Source organism: Triplophysa rosa, linkage group LG21 (genome assembly GCF_024868665.1).
Source record: "Triplophysa rosa linkage group LG21, Trosa_1v2, whole genome shotgun sequence".
NCBI classification, from domain to species: Eukaryota; Metazoa; Chordata; class Actinopteri; order Cypriniformes; family Nemacheilidae; genus Triplophysa; species Triplophysa rosa.
This window is the reverse complement of record NC_079910.1, coordinates 14003307-14026842: the sequence shown is the minus strand read 5'-3', so window position 1 is coordinate 14026842 and position 23536 is coordinate 14003307. Positions and strand designations below refer to the sequence as shown.

At 39.7% G+C, this 23536-nt stretch overlaps 1 protein-coding gene and 1 long non-coding RNA gene across 3 annotated transcripts in view; both read right to left on the bottom strand.

Moving 5' to 3' along the window:
• The window catches only part of ntsr1 (neurotensin receptor 1 (high affinity)), a 61604-nt gene that overhangs the window by 28976 nt on the left and 9092 nt on the right, over positions 1 to 23536 (bottom strand). For both annotated transcript variants that reach the window (XM_057319143.1, XM_057319142.1), the window contains exon 2: positions 5479 to 5680. In XM_057319143.1, the coding sequence (XP_057175126.1) occupies positions 5479 to 5680 (202 nt within the window). The remainder of the gene's footprint in view (positions 1 to 5478; positions 5681 to 23536) is intronic.
• LOC130544947 (uncharacterized) lies at positions 13975 to 15979 on the bottom strand. Its single transcript, XR_008961605.1, has 3 exons — positions 15687 to 15979; positions 14553 to 14683; positions 13975 to 14097 (listed from the first exon to the last, which is right to left on the bottom strand). It is a non-coding gene; the product is annotated as an uncharacterized LOC130544947 (long non-coding RNA).

Here is a 23536-nt window from a genome sequence, read left to right as displayed (position 1 = left end):
TTGGAGAGGTTACTGTAATAGTACAATAATAGTGGAGGGTACTGTATTTTCTCAGCTCCCAATCAGAATCAGATGACAGAGGAGATCAGCGAGAGGACGACATGTTTCAGAATTATGATGAAGTCAGAGAAGCCACAAAGTTTAGGAGCAGGACACACCAAAGGATAGCTGTGACCTTAAGCTTCAATTTATTGTTTAAATTTTGTGTAGTTTTCCAAGGATCACAGACAAAGTCGTACTGAAATATGAGAAATAGTTAAAGTACGGGTAAAGAGAATTCTGAGAATTGTTTCTAAACACATTATAGATGTTAGAAATGTATTGCTGAAACACATTACAAAGACTCAGAAGTATGTAGTACTGAATTGTGGAGTTATACCGTAGTTTTTCACCGATTCTCTGTTCAGGATTTTTGTGCGGGGCTAAAACGGGGGATCGATGATGCAATGGATTGTCCGAGCATGCGTGGCCCCTCCCCTATCACTAGAGCGCCTAGCATCAGGTGTCTGCTCAATCATGCGCTCAGCGTTGTAAGCTTTTCGCATGTTATGATCCCAGTCTGTGTTCCCCTGTTATTTTGGACTTTTATATTATTTCCTGTTGTGTGCCATGTTTTGTAGTCCTATGTAGTTTTTCTTGTTAATCAGTTTCCCCAGGTGTTTCCTGTTTCCTTTGTTACCCCAGTGTATTTAAACCCTAGTGTTTCCTTTGTTTGGAGCCGGTCTTTGTTTTATGCTCATTCAGTGTTGGATTACCTTGGTTTGTTCTTGTCTTTTCTTTATTTTATTAAAAGCTAAAACTGCATGTGGATCTACTCTCTGCCTGCTGACTCATTGTTACATCGCACATGCTTTCAGGATCTCACTCTGCCCAACTAAACAAATCTCACGCCAAATAACAAGCAAATGGTAACGCAGACGCGAACGGAAGGAGGATGCGTTATTGTGAGGTGCTTCAGTGAATGATGTTTAATAAACAAATTTCGAGACGAGCACATAATCCACCCGGCTGGTTCGCTATCAGCAATCCCAGCATCTACCTTTTCAGCTCAAGAGAGAACCACTACAAATAGACAAAGCTGTCTGTGTTCACACTTGACTTATTTTTAGAAGCTGCTAGTTTCTGTTTTAAATTATAATCATATGGAGTAAGGGCTCGATCAGACAGAACGCGCTTTTCATGTTCGAAAACGCGAGGCGCGCCGCTCTGCTCTTTTGGTTGACTCCGAAAAGAGAAGCCCGCAGCGTTTTTTTTATGTTGCTAAGTAACCACCAAAACAGCTGTCCTGTCAGTCAAGGATTATAGCGCGAGCGCTCTAGTTGCTGTTAACTGTCTTATTATCAGAAACTTTAAAAAGGTACAAGCAGAGGGCGCTTGCTCGGACCTTTCTCGGTTAACCCGTGCCAGCACAAGTTTCTCCTCCATCATTGCAGTCTCCGGATGTTTCAAGCAACTGTAAAGTTCCGTCACCGCATCGGAAGGCCCGCCTCTCCACTCATTCGATTGGACAATGGAAAAAAAACACACAAGACGTCAAGCGCTTTTCTACGGAGCCCGTCTGGTCACCCCTCGGAGAAAAAAAAACAAAACCCGCAAATCCGTGGCCACAGTTTTGTAATTCGTTCCCTCAGTTTAAAAATCCGTGCTCTCGGATTAATAAACTGTACCCACGAGTTTCCGATCCGTGCTCTCGGTTTTATAAACCGTCCCCTCAGTTTTCAGACACACACATGAACACTGTACAGTTAGTTTTGTGGCTATAAATCTTTCCTTTTAAATGCTTTTGAAGTTGGAAAAAAGTATTTTAATGTGAATGTAACTTTAGAGATGGTCCCTAAATTCACGAAAGTTTAATGTCAAACCAACTTTATGCCAGTGAAACGCGGCAATGAACGCATGCTTTATATGCGCCACGAGCTCGTGTGTAAACACATTTTATAAGACAATTTATAATATAATCTAAAATAAAACAGTATACAATATTGGTTAATGTTCCTGTAGGAAGGAGCTTGTTCTGTTGACAGACAGAGGCTTCAATTCCGCGAGTAGGCTACAGTTTGCAAAACCGTGTGAACGGATTGCGAAAGCATGGGCACAGATTATGAATTCGTGGGTACAGATTTCAAAAACTGAGGGGACGGTTTATAAAACCGAGAGCACGTCCGCATGTAGTTACATGGACTCAGTGCGATGCGCCATTGATTATTGTCACACACCATGACCAACGCACTACACACAAACACACAGCTCTGTCTAATGCACATATTCTTATTATTCTACATATATGTCGCACTGTTGTTATTTTTTTCAAGTTACTTGTCCAGTCGGGCAAGTAAAGTTATCTCTCACTTGCCCATACAAAACATTCACTTGTCCCGGACAAGTGTTAATGTCAAGCCCGGCTTTTCACATTTTAAAATTATGATAAACAAAATAATTTTAATACATTTGGAAAATGAATTTGGTGAATATTAATTAAATAAGCAACAAGAGCATAGGTCTTTGAAATGGAGACTACAAAACGGCAGCGTGCAGAGAGGAAAGTCACAGGGCGGCGCGTTGCATATTCTGCAGGCTTGAGCTCAAGTTCAAAGTCTACTCCCGATGGACGATGGGCAGGATTCAACTTTATTTTTACTCTGTGTTTTAGTTAAAAACGTTAATCAATAAATAGGCAGTGCGCGGCTGACGGGCGCAGAGATGGATTTCTTTGCACACTCAGTTAATGTAAGAATGCGCTGCTTTTACAAGCATGATTTAATTACTGCTTCCTATCGGCAAGGCATATCGGCGTTATTTTCTTTATTGGGCCGAAGCCGATAATTAATTTATAAGTTATTATCTGCCGATAATATCGTGCATCCCTAGTACATACCTGTCCAAAAGAAAGAGAGCCATCATGCTATTGCATTTCAGCCCCTTAGCCTGCCGGAGCGGTCTCAATTGTGTAAAAGCTGAACCGATGTTAATTCGAGTTTTTCCTCTTTCATGATCCAGACGTTTTTTCGTCACTGCTTTTTCAAAAACTGACTTTCGTTTTGTAGATTTACTTGTTGTCGGCTCCGCAGGAAAGTTTGATTGTTGCTGATTGTCCGCCATTCTCTCTACATTGACACAGCAGACGTGAGCGCGCTGATGACGTATGATGTCTGCGTGAACAGGGTGCACAGTGGTGTGTAAAATACGTTGGCTGAAAATGTACACATGACCAGTCACAGCGTTCGGCCAGAACGTTTTGATTGGGCGAACGTTTTTTGATCCTATACGCCTTTCACAGACGATATACAATAATAAAAATATTATTTGACCACTATACTTCTTGATTGCTATCAGGGTGTAAATAGATTTCTAACCAACATGACAAACAATGTTTCTGGACAGGATCACCCACCCTACCTTTAATGGATCACATTTTGATACATAATAGAATATCTTTATTTTCATTTCACAGCTGCATACAACGAAATTATAGCTCTCTCTTCCAAAGTAACGTCTTCCTGTTATTATAAGTCCAGTGTGAGCAAAATTGCTTCACAAATGAGGATTAAATTGAAAAGCTCTGTCAGTACATATTTTTAACTCCGGTCTTAAAGTGAAGCTGTACTTGCACACGTTGAACCTATCATGATGTGTTATAAGTTGTTATTTACCTATTTTAAGAAAGCATCTCCAGTGTTGAGTAGCATATATGAAAGACAGCTTATGGGATAAACATGTTTGTCATTCATTGTCAGTGTATTTCCTATCAGACTATTCCTGTGTCAATGGTGATATTCATCTTCTGACAAACTTTATTGGGTTAAGTGTGGTAATTTTATTAACCTTCATTACATAGATCAAGTCCCTGAGTGGAGATTTGCAGAATGGTCACTCACAGATGTATGCACACAAACACATGCATTTTTTAACTTAAAAAAACTAAACTTTAGGTATTTGGGTCTTCATTTATTGGGGACTTGCAGTATTGACATCTGAAAGTGTCACAATTCTGCCTATTCTGGTCATAGTTTCTGAGTCTTGTGACAGGATCATGACAGACCCACGCGGTTAGTGTGAGAGAGACGTGGTATTGTTTGCTATGGCGTACCACGCTCTCGGGTCTCATCTTTGTCCCCGCCCTCTCGTTTCCTCATTATTGATTGTTAATTATTTCATGCCCTGCACCTGTTCCCTTCCTTCCTTCTTGCTCTTAGAGTGAAATCTCTCTAGTGTTGTCACGTCGAGTCCAGTCTGGTTTATGTCAAGTGTTATATTAGTTTAGTCGAGTCAAGTTTATTGTTCCTGTCAGTGTTATTTACCTCCTGTTTCCCATTGTTTTACCCCCACGTACGTTTTGCTTTGTGTTTTTTTTAGGGCTGTCAAATGATTAATCGTGATTAATCGCATCCAGAATAAAAGTTTGTGTTTACATAGTATATGCTGGTGTTCTGTGCATATTAATTTTGTATTTATAAACACATACACATATATTTAAGAAAAATATAAAATATAACTATTAATAAACTTTTATTTACAATTTCAATTATTGGTAAATATAAATTAATACATTTAAAATTTATAGACAAGTATGTGTATGTTTTGTCTTTATAAATACAAAATTAATATGCACAGTACACAGATATATATTATGTAAACACAAACCTTTATTCTGGATGCGATTAATCGCGATTAATCGTTTGACAGCCCTAGTCTTTTTGTTTGATTAAAGTCTTTGTTGAAACCACATCGCCATCTGCATTTGGGTTCTTCTTTCTGGATCATGACAGAAAGACTTTTGTTTTGAAAAAATAAGACCCGTTCAACATTAACATTAAAATAAAAAAGACATTCAAAACACATTTTCAAAATAAATTAATATGAAAAATAATGAAGTACAGTATGGTAAAACTGATCTTAGATCCAAAATTTACATTGAAAGTGATATATTTGCAGAAAGACTATTTATGTTAGAATAAATTGTGGGCAAGTATTTACCAAATGTTTTGATTCCATCTCCTTTATGCAGAGGTGGACAGTATTTCATAAATAGATTTTTATATGTTTTTTTTTTACATTTAATATTTAAGTACATTAGAAATCTGGCATCGGCCCTCCATCATTTCTGTCGATGGGGGAGGCTGTTGTATATAACGTGTCATTGCATTACATGCATATGTGTTCGACTCGCTAATGCCTTCGCATTGCGTGCATTCGCGTTTATAATACTTTGTACATCCGTCTGTCCGGCCCAAGCGTCCATTCCAGCCCCATACGTTAGCGGCCCACCGGGAAAAGTTCCGGTACTCCAGATGGCCAGTCCGCCCCTGGTCACGGCCGTAGGCCGTCACCAGGACGGCCGTTCTGGACTTTGACAGAATATCCTACCGGTCAGTCCGCCCCTGCTCTTGTATACTATTTAATTGTATGCACCCATACTTATTTCAAGCACTAAACACTATTGTTAAACTATATGCTTGGGGAAAAGAGAAAGGCACTCACGTAACACCATGACTCCATGCCGCAGTGATTGGGCGCGGTTAGGTTCCACTGTGACACTAAGAATGGTAGCGTTTCCTCCGATGATAGAGGTGCGATTGTCCTGCACAGTCTCCCGAAACATGCGCAGCAGCTGACTGGCTATGACTCCGTTTAATGCTGAGATTAATGCCATGGGAACCACAAAAGACAGGAAAGCATTTACCTTGAGTAGAGAGAGGAGATCAGAGGAAGAAAAGGGATTAGGCCATATCATTTTAAGAAACATGATTTGTAGTTAGAATTAAAGTTTGTCTAAAACAACATGGCATACAATATGTCTACATTTGGTTGCTTGTCCTATTCTATCTTACTTATGGTAGAAAGTGAGCCAGGACCTTCACAATATTACACATGATTTTGTTATTTGTGGTTTAGTTTGAAACATGCTGGTAAACTTCCACATGACAGTGTAAAGTTCTCATAAAGTTATTTTTTTACTGTCACTTTATTTGTGACATACATTAAGTTTTATTTAAGAGATGTGTAGAGTAAAAAATTGAATGACGTAATTTTAATTTGGCAGGACATGTGAAGGGAGATGTGTAGTGTGACAGAGATGTCAGTTGGGTTGTATTTGAGAGCAAAGTGTTGAGCCACTAAAGGTTTTGTCAGTTTGTGTGTACAGTATGTGAACAGCAGAAAGAATTGTTCATGCAGTTGTGCTTTGAACAACATTTTTTATAAGGAAAGCAACGGATAATAGTGGATATTTAGTGGATAATTACCGGCAAGCTGACAGAGTACCCTCAGAGGTGGGTAGAGTAGCCAAAATCTTCACTCAAGTAAAAGTACAAGGCACTATTTAAAAGATTACTCGAGTAAAAGTAAAAAAGTATTAAATGAAAAAACTACTCATGTAGCTAGTTACTAGTTACTGTGTATCTGATTATACTATTCATAAAATGTATATTAATGCCAGTATTTTAATATTATATTTTAATCAATGTTTTTTATTATTATTATGATCATAAGCAGATATCTTTGCAATATACACACAGAGACTAAAGAATAAACAAACACAGAAGAGACAAGCATTTCTGTAAATTTCATCTAGTCCCAATATCACAACTTATTTAGAATAATAGACCATGTCAAACTAAAGTGAACCTGCAGAGTTTTCGTTTATAATGCATTTAACTAAACTTAACTAAGCATTTCCTAAGATGATCTAAAACATCTGCAGTGCTCTCTTACATGAAATACAAACTGATTTTAGACAAAACTCATGTTTTCTCATGTTGTGTCACGTGTGTGTGTTGTGAAAAGCTCTTACTTGTATGAGGTTACTACCCACCTCTGGGTACACTGTCAGTATGAACAAAAGAATCAAAGAAATGCTCCCAGAAATAAGAAATAATTAGATGTCATTTTCCCAGCCACTGATCTTTCAGACTGTAAATGGTTGGAATATGCTGAACAAGCAATTAGTTTTGCGATCCTCAATGACAGTTATTTACTCAAACAATAGACCTGCTAATTCTGGGGATAAAAGTAATACTACAAAGAGACATAGAGACCCCCTAAAGGCCATGGTATACTGGAAGTTTAACGTATACTGTAAGTCATTATCATTTGAAAGAACTGGAGAAATCATCTTAAATGTTAATCACCAAATGATGCAAGAAAACTTTGGGTAAAAAACAACCGGGTTGAATTTTGTGTCTGCTGAAAATCTTTACTTTTTACTAGATTGTGCTTTCAAATATACTGAAACCCCCCAGTGGGTGATTGCAACTTAATATTAATTGCATCCATACTATGAACAGACTGTCTTATGTAAAAATATACACCAAATATACACCGATACACCACGGGTCCCCCGCCTTTTTTGGGGACGATGAAGTACGGGCTGTAAAACCCATTGAACATCTCGGCTAGAGGGACGAGCACGATCGCTTGCCAGAGGGGTGGCGAGCCTGGCCCGAAGCATGGGAGCATCCTTGCCTCTGACTGAGGTTGAGAGGATGCCCCGAAACTTGAGCGGGCGTCTGGCGAATTGGATCGTGTAGCCGAGACGGATCGTATCCTGTAGCCACCGTGACGGTTTGGGGGCTCTAGTCAGGCTCCCAGGGACCGAGACCGGGGCTAGGGGTACGATCTGCTTCATCGACCTTCCAGGGGGTGGTTCGATGGCTGCCCCCCGGCGAGGAGATCGGTTCTGCTGGCTTACCTGCCTGCCGATAATGTAGCACAACGCACCATCGACTGAGAGTGCTGAGGGCTGCTGAATATCCTCGACATTGGGTCTCGCCGTGATGCAATGTCGAGTTGCCGACCACCGTCGTGTAGAGGGTGAGAGCGGCTGTGACAAACACCCAGAGAGAGAGGAAACTCCCTTTGAGAAGTGGGCTGTTGGGACGGGTCAGGAACCATCCCGGATCGACCACCCAGCGATGGGATGGCTGGGGTCGGGCCCGATGGTATTCTCGATCTCCCTGGGGTCTTCCCATGAGGGCCGCTTCTGCTTTCGCCGCGGCTGCTGACGGGGTGGTGGTCTCCTCCTTGACATCTTCTTCCGGGGGGCCGCCTGAGGGGACGCCGGAGGGCGTCGAAGAGGACCAGCAGACAGTGCACGGGACTCGATGGCCGAGGGCGGCCGAGTCGCGGCGGGGGAGGATATGCCTCTGTCTGCTTCTTTACTGTCGAGAACTGCTGCTCGACAGTATCACTGAACAGCCCCCCCCTTGCGAGATGGGTGCGTCGAGAAAGCGGACCTTCTCTGCGTCACTCACCTGTGCAAGGTTCGGCCAGATGTGTCTCTCATGGACCACAAGTGTGGACATCGCCCGACCCAGGGCCCGCGCAGTCACCTTGGTCGCCCGTAGAGCGAGGTCGGTGGCGGCGCAGAGTTCCTGCAAAAGCGCAGGGTCGGTCTTACCCTCGTGGAGCTCTCTCAACGCCCTGGCCTCAGGATGGCCATAGCGTAGAGAGAGGAGGCAGCTTGGCCCACAGCAATGTAAGCCCTCGACACCAGAGATGCTGAGACCCTACATGCCCTGGATGGGAGTCTAGGCCGAGCCCCCCTAAGTGGCCGCCGTCTGCGGGCACAAGTGCACCGTGACGGCACACTCCACCTGGGGGAGATCGACGTGTCCTCTAGCTGCCTCACCCTCGAGGGAAGAGAGGGCGACAGAACTTGTTGGACGTGGATGCGCCGAAAAGGGGGCGTTCCAGACCTTACTAAGTTCCTCATGCACTTCTGGTAAACACAGCACTGGGGGACGGGCGCGGCTTGGAGCCGCGCTCAAACCCGAGGCACCATGTATCCAGCCGCGAGCGCTGGTAGAGGCAGTGCGGGAACTGCAGCCCAACTCTCACGGCGGCCCGGGAAAGCATGGCTGACATTTCAACCCACATAAAGCTAAGTACATGGGTATATGACAAATAAATGTGTCCTATGGTGTGACAGCAAAAAATAACAATGAAAATAAATCTCTCTCATGCTATTTTATATTATAAATATTAATCATTTAAAAATATGTATATTATTAACAGTTGTTTTCTAAATTTTTGCAGTCACACCATCATGTACGGTTTATTTATCAATTACCACATAAAGTAATCTGCAATGTTTTTTTCAAGATGGCGATATAGATGTCAAATTTTCAGATAGAGGCTTTAAAGGTAAATACTTTTAAATAACTACTATTCATACTTTTATTTAAAAGAAGGGTTAAAAAGTGTTCCCTTTCTGTCGGTCTCTCGACGTTGTGTCGAACGGACAGAATGGGGTTTGTCTTGAGAATCTATCATCTTCTGAGTATTTAGAAAAGGCCAATGAAAATTGGCGAATGAAATTTGCATGCTGGGCTCCTCCCCGGATGTCCGGGTATAAGAGGGAAGCCGGCGTGCTCATTCATTCACCTTTTGTTCTTCAGAGCCTACGCATCTGGTGAGCTTCTCTACGATCTGGGTGTTCATTCTTTCTGCTGGAATCTACGACGTGGACAGCGGACGGTCCCTTCCTGCAGTGACTCTCCCCTGGGCGTCTCGGCAGTTCCGGAGGTGTTCGAGCAAATTTCCTTTTCTAAAAGAGCAAATTTCTCCAGCGTGGCTTGTCCCGCTGTTCTCATGGGTGCAACACACTCATCGAGGAGGGGGACGGACACAATGCCTGCTTCCAGTACGCTGGGGCAGACGTTGTGGATACGTCCTGCCCACACTGTGGGCGGTGACGATTCAGACATTGCGTCACAGGTGGCTGTGTTCCCACGGGACTCAGCCACCACCTCGTTTGCTCCCCGTTCCATGGCGGCAGGACTACGGCCCTGCAGTCCGCTATGGCAAGCAGCGAGGGTGATATGAGGATTACTGTGAGCGATAATCCGCCAGCCACGGCTCACGGACCGTTCACACCTCGAAGCTGTCTGAGCACCACAAACATTTTTGTTGTTGCAAATGTCTTGAGGAAAAAAATGCTGTAAATATGAAACATTTTAAAGTGGAAGCAGTTTTCGCAATTAAACTACATTCAAAAAAGGTCTTAATGTTCCACAATAACGAGTAATATCGAATGAAATTGTTTTATAAAGAACTTCTGAAACGTTAATGAAAAAGTCCATTTCAATAGTCTATTTAAAGAAGAAATAATGTCGTATAAAGAATCAGATCCGGACAAAGAATGACCGGACAGAGACTGCATATCCCGATTACAAAGAGACACGCATTCACTTAATGTTTCTAAGCAACAATCCCAGAGACAAAACAGAAGACAGATCCGGGTCCTGCTTACCTTTAGGTGTGAAAACCACAGCAGATTCTCGTGTATAGAATAAACACACCATGCATGAAACAGCCCAATAACCCCTGCCAACAGCAAACCTGCTGCTATGACAACAGCCAGCCAACAGCTTTGCACCGGAATGTGACACCATGAAAGCTTTAGGCACCACTCCGTGTTCCCCTGCCCACTCTTATAATCCTGTAGATTGTCTTTGGCCCCAAAGTTACCCATAGGCAGTCTGTTCTGGGAGGTCGGTGTGTTATCATCCAGATTGCTGTTCCTCCCACGACGAACTCTCATTCTCAAGTATTATTGAGCTCTGTCTATCCTAGGAGTCCCTCTCTGCTTCTGTCCGTAAGCTCCCGCTTTTGTTTATGACTCTTTTCCAGAGTTACTTGCCCCAAAACTTTCAAGCGTACGTATTAAAACAATAAAACAGAACCTCATGAGGTCATTCTAAGCTCAATCTGCCAGAGGAACATTTCACATGTGATCAGAGAGAAAGGGGCTGAGACAGGAAGGAAGGCATGTGGGCTGCACAACTGGTGACCTCTTGGTAGTCAGGGGAAAAAAATAGAAAAAAGATGAAAAAAAGGAACACAAACTAGGAACATAATTTAGAGGTTTAAGCGCATTTGTGAAAACAATTTGACTGTACACTATGACGATAGTGTGGTTCTCTAACTGTCCTGGTCGTGACTTCACGCACAATGAATTTAGAAGCTGTAGTGGCAGCTGTCTCCTGCTGCGTCCCAGAAGAGACACATACAATCTTTAAAAGCCTTCGGTCAAGAAGTCTGGCAACATTTGAACATCAGTGATGAAACTGACTGTAAGACCAACTCCTGCTGAAAACATTTACAAAATCCCTGTGAAATTTTCTGCCGGTTCCCGGAACACTCCAAAGGCAACCCGCCCGCGTTTCTAATGGAAGATCTCTACAGAAACATTTGAATAGCTACTAAACCAACCTCTAATACAAGCAATTTTTATCTTTTATGTTGTGTTCAAATAAAGAATATTTTCAAGCCCTTTTACTAGTCCTTTTTCATTTTTCTTCAGCTGAAAAATGAAACACATGGAGAATAAAAAGTGTGGTCATCCAATCACTGCGAGTCACGTTTACAAAAGCAAGTGTTCAGATAAAAGATGCCTCATGCCCACTATCAAACACCAGCTAGAGTGCATTAGCTTTCCACTGCAGTTGCACTATGACTTCATTTTAAACTTGAGATCAAATACAAAACACATGTTGTACTGTATAAACCAGACAGATCAGAAATGTGTGAATGTGTGGCCCCAAATATTACTGTGCACTTAAAAGGATCCCTGGGTATAGAGCGATGTATGGCTTAATATATGAACAATGGCACTGACTTTATAATTGTGAAATAAAAAAAAAGTGTAACTGTCACAGTATTCATAAACTTTGAAAAAATATTTTTACTTGGAGGCCGCCATTTTTTTGCATCAGAATCCATGATGTCAAATGGTTGCGACCTAAACCTGTTCTCTTTCGCAACAGTGAAGCACACACGTTTTCCATATATAACAGTAAAATATGACACGTAAAACATAAGATCAGATATACAAACACACAGAGACAGTAGGTGGCGGTATGTCCTCTTGACACAAGCCAGCCTGCCAGCCATAAAAGAAGAACTCGTACAGTATTAGACGTCTGTTCAAGGTGAGCGTGCATTAAATCATAACTTTAAACTACCGCATTTGAGACATTTAAGACTATTTAAGACATCAGCATCCACCATAATCGTACACTTCATAGATTATGAGAATATACTGATGAACACAATAATAATGCTTGCGGTTTGGTTATTTATTCTGTATTAGAGCACACGTGAATATTAGCCCCCGTCAGCTAATGACCGAGGGAAAGACAATAACGTTAGGCTACTGATGTTGATAAATCAACATCAAAAAGTCAAAATCTGGATAAAATGCATTGTATAATGGCAAAAAACATCGTGTATATGATAAATTCGAAATGATTTTGGTTATTAATATGCATGTTTGTGTTGTTTCTGACAAACAATATTAAAATGTAGGAAAATACACCAAATAGCGTATTTACTTTCTTTCTTCTTTTAGCATTATATAAAAGGAGGAGCGACAACAGTAAAGGACGAGAGAGAACCAGGCCTGGACTTTACGTTATATTTTATTATGTGTGACCGGCAGTCGACCGTGAGGGAGCTGCCGGCATTTTACTTTCGTTTTGTTGTTTGTTTATTTTATTAAAGTTTTGTTGTTAAACGTTCGTCGGTTCCCTCCTCCTTCTTCCTTGAACATTGTTACACATACTGTATATAGATATACTGTATATATTATCCTACAGAACCTTATATTTACTGAAGAACTGATTAGTGTGTCGGTGTTTAGTTTGGCTGGTTAGCTGTGCGTGCAACCAGTTTACGTCATCAAAAAAGAACATGGCGGCCTCCTTAGGTTAAAATGAGTATTACATTTAGGTTTTTTTTAAGAACTGAAAATATTTGATGTGTTTCTAACGACAAATGCTAGTAGTGTAAGGCTATTACAAAGCATTAAGCCATAAATCTCTCTACACACCGAGTTCCCTTTAAGGCACTTTAAATGAATTTCATCGCATCAGATACAAAATATTCAACCAAGTTGCATCTTAAAGCAAATGATGCGATCGCCTTTCCTCAGAATCGACTTTTTTGCAAATCATTTTAACCATCTGGTCTTAGGTTCACTTTTAAAGTATGACCTTTGGTGTCCCAGCACAGGGACCACAGATGTACTTCATCACGTTAACTATGAAGATATTTAACTAAGTCTGACAATCAGAAAGTGTTCAGATAAAGTTTTCGTAAGTTTGTATTCATTGTTTTATAATATTATATAAACCAAACAAACATGCTGTCTTTGTATGAAATAAACACCACTTGGTTTGATGTTGCTCCCTCACTAAAGAAAACACATTAAGTAGAAGTAGAAGACTTATCCAGAATACAGTAATGGTTTCCACATATGCCAACACCTAAATATATCCTCAAAGCATAAAGGGATAACCAGAAACCAGTCTAAAATAACAAAGTTCACATGACATTTCAGAAAACTTGATTGATGTCATATTTAAGACTGTTCCTGTGTTGTTACAAAACAAGTTTCATGACAAATCACTGCATTATAACATGAGAAATAATCAAATAAAATATCCCATAAAAGAAGTAGCAGTAAGTGAACAAAAGGCTGTGTCACATTGCATGCATAAAAAGAAATAGATCTATTACAAAACCTACAGCTGATTGGGAAATGTGGTTAAACCTCCCATGATCTGTTTCATTTTAATAAGGAATCTGGGACACAAACTGATGTATCCAACTGAACATGACATAACATTTTTGGCATTGCTGGTTTCTTCTGTTTCAGCTCTGGAAGTCATAACACGATCTACAGCCCAAACTCTGTTTATGTGAGTGTTATGCCAAAGCGGGAGAGAAAAATAATCATTCAGCACACATGGAAAAGTACTCTTTTTTCAGGAGGAAATGTATGCGAGACGTGCACATAAGAACACCGGCAAATGTAACCACACAAATCTAGTGCTGTTTTTCATATTAGACGTGTAGCCTAAGAACACTCGAAAGACATTTGACATTTTTGAAAGCCTGAAAGTAAATCAATCTAAAATGATGTATTTTCACATCGCTACTCGTGTACAAAAACAAAAGTGTATTTTACCTTTATATTGGAGAACCACAGGTCATTGTCATGAAGCGTAGCCACATAGATGCAGCACAGTAAGCCCAGGCTAACTCCCACTATTGAGCCAATGATTAGACACAATATTGTCCACCATGAGAAACCACCTGGAGGGAATGACAGCAGTATTACTCTTACAACCCACATGCTAAAAAAGAGAAGAGAGCCCACAATTCCATTTATATTATACTAGCCTATTTTTTATTATAAAAATATTGGTCAATAGAGCAGACCAGCTGTGCTAAAATCCAAAATATATGAACAGCTACGATTTGAAATCAATTGATCTGAACAGTTGTAATTCAGCATTCATGGCAGATGAGCCGTCGATGTGGGGTAGATGGTTGGCCAGTGGTGGATCTGGATATGACTTTTTTGTACTATAATAGACAGTTTCGTTAAATGATGTTTAGAAAGCTAAATAAATAATAGGTAGGCCTGCATTTAAAGTACAAGCGTTGCCATTGATTTACAAGATCTCTCTGCATCTTTCGTTTCTGGCGCCTCCTTTGTTCCGGCTTGACCTACAATCACTTTTATTGATCTTTGAAACAGCACTGACCTGTTTTAAGCCTCTCTTTTGATTCAGCTATACATTCTGGCTTTAGGTTCTGAATGCTGGGGCCAGGGTCCTTCCCTTTGCTGCCCTTCCTTTGTCTGACAGCAGTCATGCTGGAAAACAGCCTTCAAGTTCTGGAAAAAGATATTGTGAGCATATGTTTAAAAAGAATGACAAATGTGCTAGATACACTGCATGAGCATTACAATATATTGCAGAAATCAATTGAAATAACCACATTGAACAGTATAAAACATTTATTTCATGTATAAGACATATACATGTAGAATCCAGCACATAGCAGTAGACACCAATATAGCCTCCATTAAAGCTAGTACAATTCCCATTATAACCATTACATTTCCTGTTGTTTTGGGCATGATTCTATTGTTTTTTCAGCAGGGTAGTGCGTACAACGCACTGTATATATTTAATATAATAATTAATAAACTAAAATTGACTGTGCAAAAATAATTGCATATGAGCCTTAGTATGTATATATGAAGGGCTACATTTATAATAATACATTTATAATAATTCATCCAATCACTCACTTGCAAAGCAGGTGTTTTAGGTAGATAATTCCGTCTACATAAAGAAACAATACAGCACACTATCTGCCTGTTTCTGCCCACATGTGTGCAATGCAATGGACGTGTAACTCGATCAACAAGCAATGAAACAGAATGATTCAATCAAGTCCGCCTCTCTTGCGCTATTGACAAACACTTCGGCGGGATACAATTCAGATCTATTACCGTTATTCAGGAAATCCTACAGCTAACGTTAACGGTCTCAATGTATCTCCGTTCATGTATCATGACACTTCCACGACCTGCGCGCAAGTTCAACAGTTCACGTGTCCGTTTTATTACAGTAACATTGTAACAAACGCACCAGAGCACTCGTTTAACCATCCAAAACAAACAAAGCGTCACACCGCGTTCATTCATTCATCATTGGCAGGCCTGTGTTTCGCAGCGGCGTTTCCTGCTCACAGCTCAGCAACAATGTCAGGAGATCTCAGATCGCATCAGCGCTCATCTCGCTCCCCTGTTGGAGACAGGCAGACAGCTGCTGCTTGCTTTACCCGTGCGCTTTCCTTCATTAAAACAATGCAGATTAATAATCACTAACCCATGTGCGTCACCGTTGAATGAAGCTCGTAGTTCCTTATCGGATGTCCGGTGGATCCTCCTCCTCACGGACAATCACTCGCCTCCAGTCTGCGAGCAGTGCATGGAAATAAACCTCATCGTATAATCAACACGAATAAAGACAATAGCCCTGTATAAGTAATTGGTCTTTTAGTCATCGCCGTGTTTTATTTTTTTTCTGTAGATTTATAGCATACAGCGATACGGCGCAGCGTAAAGAAAAGGGAGCGCTTCCTGCACATCCATCCGCCCGGAGAAGCTCTCTGTCTCACCGTCCCGGTACCTGTTGAATACTTGCCCCGGGACACAGGGGCAGATTTACTCATTGGTTACACAGCACTCTGAACACACTAGGTAATGGTTAAAGAATTAACCACAATTTAACTGTAAAGTAAATACAAACGGTAGCCAAAAAAGCTCTTTTCTTATGTGATGAGAATTGTATTTACAATTTTAATGTTCTGTTATTTTAGAGTATATAGTTGATTGACATTTGTACTTTTAATTTTTTTTTATGCATTTGGCAAACGCTTTTATCCAAAGCGACATACATTGCATTGTACTATACATTTGTTTATAACTGCATGCAGTCCCCTGGGATCGAACACTTGACCTTGGCGTTCCTAGCGCCATGCTCTAACCACTGAGCCACAGCAAAACTTTTGTCACTTAGTATGATTACACTGGAAACCTGAAAGCTATATAAACAAAGCTTGTAGTTTCCTATTGGATGTCCTTTAAATTATTCTGCTTGGATGTGTATGTATTTTTAATAAATTCACTTGTTAAAATTATTTTTAATACAAAAAAATCACAAAATGCAGGTATTACATTTTTTCACAGTATCATGGAATGTGGAAATCTTTGTAAGGTTATGCCTTAGATATGCAGAAAGCCTCACCGCTCAGCAGTTTAACGCAACAGCAGGAGTCCATTTACACTCCGAATCCTGTTTGACTGCACCTTGACTACTGTTGCTATGGCTGCAACAGCCTTCAATATCAATAAGACTGAACACTCCTGTCTGCTATAATATAACAACAGCTCTCTTTGGCATTATGATTTTAATTAAATGTTTTCTTTGAAAGAATGTCTCGATTTTCCTCATCTTCGAGTGAAGGTGACAGCAGAGCGACATCAAGGGAAGATTTAAAAGGCAAGTGCCCCAACTATTGATACTGACATTAGAAAGAAAAACAAACTGCCCTCTACTTTGAGCTTATATTTGATAATTAACTACAGAATAAAGAGAAATAAAGAAGTACGCTATTACCTGCAGGGCCCTTGCGTAATTGTGTATAAATGCCATAAAGACTAATGTCATTTTAAATGGGGCTGATAACCTTTCTTCGTGTTAACTGTCTATTCTCATTTTTAATTACACTCATCAGCATGTACTCCAACCAAAGAAGACACAACAACTTTGCCAGAAAAATGGATAAACAATGAAACTGGGGGAGCAGCTACCTCAGGTACAGTATGTTGGATCAAAAGGCTTATTGTAATTTACTCAGGACATGTTTATGGATGTTTGATGGTTCTGGAGCAACATTTCTATCAACCAATTAGATTTTAGGGTTCAAGGTCCAAAGTGTAATTTTTTTGGAGGATCTATTGACAGAAATGCAATGTAATATACATAACTAGGTCTTCAGAGGTGTTTAAAGAGCTTGCATAATAAAGTGTTATGTTATTATTACCTTAAAATGAGCAATTTCTATCTACATAGTATACACAGCGGGTCCCCTTGCATGTAATTCACCATGTTGTTTCTACATTAGCCCTAAACGGACAAACTGCTCTACAGAGTGTGTTTCGTATACGTTATCTCCTTCAGCAAAAAAGTGAAAACGTGACAACATCTTGGCCCTGAGTCTGCCACCGTAGTGCTTCGAAAGGGAGGGGTGGAGTGAGCCTTTGGTTGCAATCCTCAATCTCACCGCTAGATGCCGCTAAATTTATACACGGGGCCTTTGGAAGAACCATATTATTTTACAAATAATTATTTGTGTAACAGAAATGTTCAGGACCCATACAGCTTGACAAAGAACCTTTTAGGAAACTTTTTGAAGCGTGACAGGTGTCATAGTACGGCCAATACAACAGTGCAGAGTAAAACGCGAACGTTAAAACAATTTGATGTACTGATCTATACCTTTGTGTCATTCATTGTTGGTTGACGTTAATCCTTTTTTTTGTTTCAAGTGCCTAAAAAATACAGTACAAATTCAATCATTTATTCATGCATTGACTGGCTTTACAACACCATCTCATATGTTCTGAAAAACCAATAGTAAGGAATTGAACCAATCTGACACATAAAATTGCTGTTATGCAGTTTCTAATCCTTTTATAAGTGCACCAAATAAACAATTGTAGAAATCTTACAGTAAAAATTAATCACATCTTATCAAATAATGTGATGTTTTCTGAATGATGTCAAAGAGGTCGTATTTCCTCAGATGTAAGTCCCAGCGGGCCCCAGAGAAAGAATCAGCACCACTATCCAAAACCCATTAGTACCGCAGCGAGACACACATACAACACCCATACTCAACTGATAAAAGAAAAGCTGGACCATGTTAAAGCCGAGATGCAGAGGATCTCTGCGGCACACCTAGATCAGCGCCCTGAGAGGTAAACAAGGGACAGTTTTACAAGTCTGAAAGTTTTGACTTGTGCCAGACATAATCTTGTACCATAACAATGATCTGTCTATGACTTTAAAATGTGTGATTGGGGAAAAAAAACTTGGGTAAAGTGGTCTAATTCAATAGTTTTAGCACTTCAAATTTCTCTGCCTTGACCTAAATTGGCATAACAAAGTTGCACTGGAGCATATACACAATGACACAATGCACAAGGTCATTTTTCTGAACTAATGGAAATCCACACAATAAAGGCAGCGTGTAGTACAAGTGGCAGGATATATGATGTGTAGAACAGATAGGAGCACACACACACGCACACAAAGCAATAAATGTTCTGTTGCTTTAGATCCTTATCTCAGTGCTGTGTACTCTGTCAGCACTTTCATCTGACACTCCAAACAATCTATACAATCTGTATAAATATATTTGTGCAGGAAAGCATATCATCCATTTGTGTGGAACAGTCTGAGTCCATACAGAGACACTACTGAGATCGACCATCTCCTCACAATGGTAAGCCTGATTCCTGTTGAAACATCTTCATATGCTGCTGTTATACTGTATGTTGTGCAATGTGCATAAAGCTTAGTTTTTAGTGTTTTCATCAGAGGTGGGTAGAGTAGCCAAAATCTTTACTCAAGTAAAAGTACAAGTAACTAGAGAAATTGTTACTCAAGTAAAAGTAAAAGTCACTATTTTAAAAATTACTTGAGTAAAAGTAAAAAAGTATGCAATGAAAAAACTACTCAAGTAGCTAGTTACTTAGTTACTTTGTATCTGATTATATAGGCCTACATAAAATTTATATTAACGCCAATGTTTTAATATTACATTTTAATCAATATTTTTAATTATCATAAGCAGATATCTTTGCAATATACTAGAGAGACTAAAGAATAGACAAACACAGAAGAGACAAGCATTTCTGTAAATTTCATCTAGTCCTGATGTCAAGTTTACACAACTTATTCAGAATAATAGACCATGTCAAACTAAAGCATGAACTAAACTCAGAGCATTTCCTAAAATGATCTAGAGCATCTGCAGTGCTCTCTTAAATGAAATACACATTTTTGAACAAAGCTCGTGTTTTCTCGTGTTGTGTCACGTGTGTGTTGTGAAACGCTCTTACTTGTAAACAAACAGTAAACAGTGAACCACACGCCCATCAACAAGTTTTCTTCCTTCTGTTCTTCAAATGTATATTTCTGCAAGCCCACATCTCTGTGTCTGACAGGCAGAGGCGGATTAACCATATGGGCAATTGGGCAAGTGCCCAGGGGCACCAAGACTTTAGGTGCACCAAGACTTTAGGTGCACCAAATAAACCCGCAATACAAAATATATATTTTTTATAAATGTACATAAGCACTTGTTTTTAAGACTTAAGTCACGCATCTGCGCTAAATAGGCGTGGCACCATGTGCGGGAATACCCCCACTTTCAGATAAAAATGGTTCTGTCCTCCGCACTTTTTCGACACACCTCCGCCAAAATTCCCGCCCATGTTATCTGGTTAGTTACATAGATTTGAGTGAATTAACATTCAGCCAATCACAAGTGACTACTATTAAGCGAGTCGTCTTTCGTGTAGCCTACACTTTAATCTTCAAACATGGAAGCGGGAACGATTCAGAGCGCATTGTTGTAGCGGAGACTAAAAATGCGGAGATTAGCACTGATTAATAAAGGTATATATACATGGCATGCGTCAGAAGTAAGATGTTATAGTGCCGATAATGTATGCTAATAGTACGTGGAGGTAAGGCCACTATTTAAGTTCCAAACCTGGGTTTTAAAGTGAAAGTGAAGAACGGTGTCATCACTATAGCAATCAATTCATATGTGTCCTTTTTAGTGGAGTACACTTATATCTTAGTACTTATGTGATCGTTTAGTAAGAAGAATATACACATACTGTGCTTAAATAGAGCGTTTGAATAGCTGTATAGCAGTTAAAATAGTAACAATAACGTTTCATGTTATTTTTATGAATAACCTTGCTATACATTGTAATCTGGTGAATGCCACTTTGGTGAATTAAAGTCCCAATGTCCTGAAAATCTGTACATTGTTCCATTGTCCCCCTAATGTGAATACATACATGCAAACTATAGTGTGTGTGTGTGTGTGTGTGTGTGTGTCCCTGTACCCCCATTTTGTGGCACGCACAACATTTACACCTGTTAAAAATGTTTTAGTGATTTCTTTAAACTACATCAAAACCTGAAATGTAACATTACAACAGAAAGCAGGTGCCCCTTAACTACAGTAGGTCTAATTGTTAAAAATACTTAATGGAAAAGAGTTGTTTTTGTGTTATATTCTACAAAAGTGTCATGTTAATGTATAATTCTTGTAAAATAGTATATTGTAAATTGCTGAGTTTCATTCTTATAAAATCTTTTAATATATAAATCTTTTAATGAGTGGATTCTTGCGTGTGGGTTGATGGGGGGGCACCTCTGGGGCTGTTGCCCAGGGGCAGCATGAGGTTTTAATACGCCTCTGCTGACAGGTAACGCGCATGTTGCTGTGTCTGACGAACAGGTCGCGCGGGAGCGCGCATATTGCGGGCATTTATCATTGCTGGCAAACAATATGACACATTTGCAGTTTTGATTGTATAGATATAGATTAATATCCACTTCATCCAACGCTCTTTGTGTTCTGCGTGTTCTTAAGTTTCGCGCTACGAGGAGTGAGTAATCCTGCTTCAGATGATTCAGATCGTGCTGCGAACTGAACAAATCATTTGAACTGATTCATTAGCCTATTCAAATGGTTTTGCCCATTGTTCAATAATAAATCTTTTAATGAGTGGATTCTTGCGTGTGGGTTGATGGGGGGGCACCTCTGGGGCTGTTGCCCAGGGGCACCATGAGGTCTTAATACGCCTCTGTGTGCTATGATTGGCCAGTTAACCAGTGCGAGGTGATTGGTCAAATACTGCAAGCGTGTGATGGAAATGTAACACCTCTTACCATATTTGGAACATCATGTTCCAAAGCAATTGTACTGACAGTACTGACTTGCATACACATTTGGGCGGTCTTAGTCAAATCATACCATGAACTGACGTGGATTTGTGGGGGTGTGGTTACACGAGGCGTTTCAGGCAGGTCTGGATGAGCATTCGCTTTTAGATAGAATGCATCTTTTGTTCCAGCACTTTCATTTTTGCAATTTTGCATGTCTAATACATGCATGGGCAACTTATAACACACCAAAGACACAGAAAAACATGTATTCGTGCCATATGACCCCTTTAACATTGTTTGAAGCAAACTGACAGTCGGTTTGTTAAATGGCACAACTTCTGTGTTTCCTTAGTGCTCAGTTTTTCCTCACATAATAACTCAAATCAATATTTCAGGTCCATTTGTTTACTTAAAGAGTAAATACTTTGTGATTTTTAAGGTGTTGTCCTTCTGAAACCTTGTATTTAGCCATAAATTTTGCAAATATCTAACCAATAAAAAGCATTAAAAAGTGCTTGTCAACTTTGACAACCCAGTATTCAGTCATTTAAAAGCTAGTCCATTTCCTAAAAAACAGTGCATTTGGACATCCAGAATGTATATGTACAGCTACAGTGTGCTGGGACATATATTGTGGACCTTTATGTTTCAATGGGCATACTTCTACCAATCCAGCAAGGACATGAAGTTCAGTGTCTCGCTCTTCGATTTTAAATGTAGCACTTAAATGGCACAACTTCTGTGTTTCTTTAGTGCTCAGTTTTTCCTCACATCATAACTCAAATCAATATTTCATGTTCATTTGTTTACTTAAAAAGTAAATATTTTGTGATTTTTAAGGTCCTACTTTTGTTTATGGAGTGTCCAACAACAAGTTTATGTACATACAAGGTGTAAAAACACTTTCATTTTCTAATAATAGGCAGTTATTATTACCTTACTTCTTGACTGACTCTCAAGTGATTCGTTTGGCGATTCATCTGTCTAATCCCCTCCTCAGATCTGATTGGTCAGATGGTCTAGTCTGATGATGGTCTACCGCGTCGCAGTGTCGCAAACGGAACGTAGGTGGGAACAACACAAAGTGATGCAAATCTGACACAGAACTGAAATTAGAACGAAATCGTTGACGTGATTCAGAGTCAACTCCTTTTTTCCCAAGCCAATAACTTTGTTATTTGTTAGTTGCAGACTGCTTACATTCACACACAGCAATATTACACACTGTATGAAATGTCATTTTTTAAGGACATTGTAATTCTTACTCTTTAATTGGTAAGTAGTCATGTACAATAGGCCTATTACTGCAAATAAACATCTTCAGGATGACTCAAACCATAAACGCATGTGCCAAATCAATAAACATTATAAATACTGATAGAACTTTTGAATAAACAAATCTTTACTCAATAAAATATTATTCATTCTCTGGGGCAAGGGCTCTGTACTGAATGTTGTGAGGTGCTTTCCACCCTTTGTGCATGCAAAGTAGCGGGAATAACCTAGAAAACGCAATGTACGGTACAGTTAATGTTACACTGTAAAAAACTGTAATTTTACTAAATGTTACTGTTTTATTTAAAGATTTTTCTCGTAATTTTTGAAATACGGTCAAAAAACATCAAATTACAACAAAGACTGCAAATTTACTAGAAAAAAACTGTTCATTTTAATGTATATTTCTGGCGCCCAGGTGCCCGAAAATTTCTGTTTTTTAACATGATTTTTTACAGTGCAGGTTTGTTGGTTGGTTGTAAAATTGTTATTTTATTTGATAGAAAGTGATTTACAAGGTATCATCCCCTAGGTTAGTCTCATAGCTTGAGGCATTGCAAATATGGCATGCTAGTGGGGAGACTTTTCTTAAAGGGATTTATAAAAGTCCTCTGAGTGTGTAGATGAAGACGCAAACACAATTCAAATGAAGATATGATTTTCATTATCTTACTGAGTGTATTGGCAAACAAATGATTTCTTTAGGGATTCTTTTGTTGAGAGGCAAACTTTACTTGACTAGCCATAATCAATTTCATAGTGTCAACAAAACATGGCAAGAACACAGGCACAAAAATGTATAATCTTTCATATCGCTGTTGTCCTTCTGAAACCATGTATCTCCATATTTCAGGATCTTAATATTTAGCCATAAATTTAGCAAATATCTAACCAATAAAAAGCATTAAAACGTGCACAGTATT